Here is a 6000-nt window from a genome sequence, read left to right as displayed (position 1 = left end):
TCATATTATTTTTTGTCTCTCTTCTTTACCTGTTTTTGCTCCCTCAGTAGATGAATTAGTGTTTTTTTTTTTTTCATTAGGAAGGAAATAACAAGTTTAAGATTTGATCATGCACTGACCTCTGCAGGCTACATATGGTATTACATAAATACTGTGGCTCATATTTTAATTTAAATAGAAGACATCTGTATTGTGTTTTGTGTTTGCTTATAAATAAATGGAATTTGAAAGATGTCACTTATTGGAGTAGTTCTGTACAAATATGGCTGTAAAAGCATATAATAAAAACATGCACTAAAAATTTGGAATAGAAGCATTTTTGTTTTGTTTGTTTGTTTTGTAATTTTTTAGAAAATGATTTAACGCATAACTGTCTTTCCCATTTTAGAACTAAGTTAGGAAATTGGCTGATTTAACCCCCCTTATTATCACTCTTAACAAAAAGCAAGTCAGAAAAGGCATGTACACATCAGTTTTCATCAAAATTACAAAAATGTGTTACATTTTTTTTATAACCCATCTCATTGCTCAGTGAAGGTTATGTCATTTACAACTGGGTGTGATAATGAGGTGTGACCATGGAACACGTCACTTCCTCTACTATAAAGATACCAACTTTGCTTTTTCCCCCCTTGTGCTTCTTTTCTTAGCTGTGACAGAAATAGCAGCAGTCTGACAACATGGAGCTCAACTCAGCCGACCGGCACAGCTGCTCTCACACGCAGAAGGGGGAAAGATGGAGCCTGAGATATAGAGAAGTTGGGTGGGGGAAAGCAGAAGCAAAGAGAAACTGGGTTTTTGTGTAGTGCTTTTCCACTGTGGTGACACGGGGCCACGGTGATACAATCCAACAGAGCTGCTGTACAAAAACCCCCTCTGTTTGTGGAGCTCTACAAGTCGCTCAGGACCCCTGGCAAAAAGAAAATGACCTGTTTTTTGAAAAGTACAGGATGCACCAGTCTTCTGGCACTGTAGGAGAACTAAAATAACGTAAGGAAATGTTTCTGGAGAAATATGAAATTCAAACCAATCTCTAGATTGGTTTTATTCGTTGGCTTTAAAAAAAAAAAAGCGTCAATCTCAGGACTTTACAAAGAGCATTTCCTATTCTAAAAATACAACACTCATGGATAATTAGCCTGTGTCCAAGTGCCAGTTATGGCAACTTTGACTACTTTTTTGGTAGAGGATGGATTCAGTGTGACACTGGAGCTGAAGCTTATTTTGGAAGTTGAACTAAACTAACTGTTCTGGGTAAGTCGGAGCTTTGACAACTTCAATCCGTCACGAAAAGTTTGATTTTGATATGTTCTGACCTAGGCATAAAACTAGAGTGATCATTTTAGATATTATTATATTAGTTCAACATAAAATGTTGGAAAATTCTTTTAGCCTCTCAGAGCCAATTTGGAAAAGCACAAGGTCCTTGGTGGAGAGAAGATGCTTGCTCAGTCCTACTAAACACATCTGTCCACACCTGGGCCTTTATGTGTAATTGGCCTCAGTACTTTTTTAAATCAAGCTTGTGCACTGTAGTCTGAAGTCTATTTTGGCACGAGCACAAACTGACTGTTCTCGGTGAGTAAGACGTGTAAATTTGTCTTTGTAAAACAAAATACTCGATGTTTGAATGAGTAACAAACAAAGCATTAAAGCTGCACCTTTAGGCTGATTTGAGCACTGTTTAGGTTCACTATGGTACCAGTGGTTACGAAGCTCAGTTTGGTCAGGGAACAAGGTAAGAAACTTAAAATTCATAAAATTCACAAAACGTGTGGTACAACTGTAGTTTGTTTTAAATCAGTTAATATACCAACTGTAAAGTTAGTCAGACCTGTGACAAACGGAGATAAATGCTTCACTGCTACCAAACTATCATAATAATGCTTCAGTGTCATTGTTGATCTTAATGTAAGACGATTTGTATCAGAGAGTGACTGCATTCAACAGTAGAGTACATTGAAAGTTGGCGTATGTCAAATGGAGACAAGGTGGATAAATTGAAAAGAGGAGTTAAAAAAGGACTAAGAAGGGTTTTTGTCACAGTTCAATACCTCTGTGCTCATTCACTGAGGCTCATTTTGGAGCTGGAACTAGACTGACGGTTTTAGGTAAGAAAATCTGCAACATCACATCAAGCTGAGCATCTTTCATATCTGTTTAATACAGTATGTGACAATGAACAATATTTCCAGTGTTTTTTTATTTATTTATTTGATTTTATTTTGTTCCAGGAAACAGCAGGAAATTAAAAGCGAAAAGAGAACAAATTAGTTTTGTTTAGGGATCAGTGGTCAGTCTTAACCCGCTGTCTCATAAACTGCTACAGCATTAAAAGACTTGGCTTTCTGCCCAGATTACTGCTCTCATTGTGAGCGTATGTGAGTTTTCAGTCAGAGGTCTACAATGGGACTGGAACCAAACTTAGAATCTGAGACAACGTGTGACTTTTAAAATAAAGAAAATTGTAAGTCAGACAGTTTATGTAATATTACATGAGATATAAATCCAAGTTAGTCACTTTAATATTTACAAGGCATGATTTAAGCTGCACTGCTCTGTTCTCTAGTATGCCAGAAAAAAAAAAAAAAAAAAAAAAAAAAAAAATATATATATATATATATATATATATATATATATATATATATATATATATATATATATATATATATATATATATATATATCTCGTTGACAAATTGTTGACAAAAGTAGAACCTTCCAGAAGGACAACCTTGTCAACTTGACATGGTTGTTCTTCTGGAAGGTTCCAAAAAGTTGACAAATTGTTTGCTGTAAAAGCTGAATTTGATGACACCAGTATTATTTATTTATTTTCTAAAACGAACAATAGAAAATTCACTATTGTCGTTTTCTTTACAATAGCAATGTGTCAGAGTGACCAACTACAGATTACATGTGCATTTTTATTTTACAAGTGAGCAACTCCAAAGCAAATGTGCTTTGTAAAGTGTGTTGGTGCAGGAAAATATGAGTTCATGTCTTTGCAACTTGGTGTTAGGCTACAGTATGTTGCTCTATATCTTTGTAGGCGAATTCAAATAGTCTGACGTTTAAAAACGTAAAATATAGTTAAATATAGCAAACGTTTAAGTGATTGAAAAGGTTTGAATGGTACAGTTTGCTCTGAAAGTGTTAAGGAGACATGTTTAGATTATGTGTAATTATGTGATAAAACAATACACGTTTGATTCAGCCACTGTAGTTCCATGTTAGAATGATGCTTGTGTGTGGAATTTATTGTATGTTTGACATAAGAAAGAGACGCCCTCATCTTCCCTGCCCTGCTTGTCTAAGTATGATGTGCTTACTTAAAGAAGTTTGTGTGTATTTATTCAGGGAAAATGTTTAGATTCATGACAAGCATCAGATATTCTCATGTTCATTTGTATGATCAATATGATTCTAAATCCAACAAAATGTTACAACAGTGCAACAAGCATCTTTGACATCTTTGGCATCTTTTTCTATTCTGTGTGCTGAGCTCAGCTATTTGTCCTTTGGAACCATCTTCATATTTACTGTGCATGTGTGGTATCAATCTTCTTCTCTAATTCTTGCCAAGGAAGCAGATAAGCTCGAACATCAAACTGTTCTAACGATTTCATTTCCTTGGTCTTTGCAGAACCAAATCGTACCGTAGAGCTGCCACAGGTGAAAGTGTTTCAACCTTCACCAAATGAGTGTCGAAACAAAAAAGACAAGACAAATAAGAAGACCTTGGTGTGTGTGGCCTCTGGCTTCTACCCAGACCATGTCAGTGTGACCTGGCAGATCGATGGAGTAGATGTCACAGAGGGAGTGGCGACCGACAACGCTGCCCAGAGCGAAAATCAACATTACCGCATCACCAGCAGGCTGATTGTCCCTCTCAGACAGTGGTTCACACCTGGGACGATTTTTAGCTGCAAAGTGGGTTTGTTTAATGGGACTGAGACCGTGTACAGGTCAGGTCAGGTCCAAGGTATTGAAGGTATGTTCAGTTGCAAATTCAAAGAACCTAAACACATTTTTACTGTGTGAATGTAATGACTGCACTGATAAAAACCCATTTCTGCTGTATTCTTTCCCTGTTAGGCCCAGGGGCTGATGCCATAAGAGGTAAACAATCGTTTTGTGTGAAAATGTCAAGTTCAGTGCAACAAGACTAAGGAATCCTTTATCACAGTGACATTTTTTCAATCCTTTTCAGAGAAATATTTGAGGATCACACACTCTGCCAAACTGTCCTACATTTTTATGATCATCAAGAGCAGCATTTACGGAGTATTTGTGGTGTTTCTAGTGTGGAGGCTTCAGGTTTGTCCAACATTATCATCCTATGTAGATTTTTCTGGACAGCAGAAATAGTTTAAGTGGTAAACAGAGTTTTTTTCACTTGTTAACATGCACATTTCTGGATATTTATAATTTTATGCAAATAACATAATCCTGTTTTCCCAAGAATTACAAGGGGTTCAAAAATTAGTGTCAAGGTTTTATGATAAATCTTCAGTAAATCTAAATAGTATATTGTTAAATACCAGTGTTACAATCATGCTGTCCAAAGTATGAAAGAGTAATTGATCAGACCAAAATCATTCTAACAAGCCCAAGTTTGTTAAAAGATTAGCAAATTTATTACTAAGGACAATGTCTTAAACAAGGTTTGCGAAGTGGTACCTAGATTTACTATATTAATGATCATTAATCGATCCGTTCATCATAGTGTTGTAACAGATCAGACTAAGAGTGATGTTGTGACTTTATTGTAAAGAAATGTAGGGAATTAATCAGACACTTAAAAAAAAATAATACAAAACAGCAATTGTCAACAATTTACTAAAATTGTGTTCTTCTCTGTCTGCTGCACAGTGTTCATCAGGGAAACAAGGCTGAACTGGAAACTGAGCTGTATGGAGGTGACTTCCCTGGTTTCAGTAAATAAATATCAAAAGTACATTTGTTGAAGTGCATTTGCTTTGAGTTATTAATCCTGCTTAATGTAGAGGAACGTGGTTGAGTTTAAAGCATGTCAAGAGTGTTGTAGCCAATTGTTGTTGATTCATTTAATGATGCTGTCGGTTTATGGAAGTACTTTTGAACTGTTTTCTCGTTAATTAAAACTATTTCACAAGCAGTTTGTGATGTCATTTTTTTTTTTTTACATTGTTGAATTCAAGACAGTGCTGTCTGCAAAACTTTGGATACACTATTTTACTGTAAACTAACACAACAGGTTCTGCAACTTTTTTCTGTTTCCATAGACGTTTAGACAAAAGGTCACCTCCCACACATCTCATCCTCCATTGTATTACAGATTTAGTGGAGGTATTTTTACCGTCTTGCTTATTTGTTGGTGTTCTCAGAAGTCTTTTTTTTTTTTACTTCTTTTTTCCATTCACTGCACTAAACCCTGAGAAAACCTTATCATTTGAGTGATAAAGACTTTCAATCAGCAAATCAAATCTATTGCTGTAGATTTTTCAAACAATTTCAGTGGAAATAGATCCACTTTGCATATTTGGTAACTATCTCATGACTGATAAAAGTGTTGTTTGTGAGTAAAACTACAGCACACTCCTCTGGGTTGAATGTTCAATTGTGAGCCAACCACAGGCATCACAGGAAATGACTTCTCATCTCAGTACAGAAGGTGGTAATGGTGATGCGTCTGTGGAACAAACTGGGGCTTGAAAGCCTGTAGAGGCATTAAGAGCGACGGCAGAGGAGAGGATGTGGTCACAGAGCAAGTTGCAGGTTGTGCTGAGAGACAACAGAGGACTAACTCCGCATCACCACAACTTCGCAAAACACCTATGCATCTGTGCACCAACCCCCCCTCACAACACAAGTCTGCAACAAACAGCTGCCTCTGTGTCAACTGACGGCACAGTTTGAACAGCTGTTGACCTGCTGCAGCAGTCTGAACATGAAGCTTTAACAGTGCAAAAGGACTTTTCTTGCAATTACACAAGTGTATCTCCATAACCAGGCAGAG

The 6000-nt window shown here is 36.5% G+C and overlaps 1 gene segment (V, D, J or C); it reads left to right on the top strand.

The window, feature by feature from the left end:
• Positions 1-1260: 1260 nt before the first annotated feature.
• Positions 1261-5136, top strand: LOC137100450 (T-cell receptor beta-1 chain C region-like). The segment is given in 5 exon segments: positions 1261-1738; positions 3646-3993; positions 4098-4121; positions 4213-4319; positions 4875-5136. Coding segments are annotated over 5 exon segments (546 nt in total).
• Positions 5137-6000: the final 864 nt, after the last annotated feature.

This window comes from Channa argus, chromosome 15 (assembly GCF_033026475.1).
Source record: "Channa argus isolate prfri chromosome 15, Channa argus male v1.0, whole genome shotgun sequence".
NCBI classification, from domain to species: Eukaryota; Metazoa; Chordata; class Actinopteri; order Anabantiformes; family Channidae; genus Channa; species Channa argus.
This window is presented reverse-complemented; position numbering and strand designations above follow the sequence as displayed.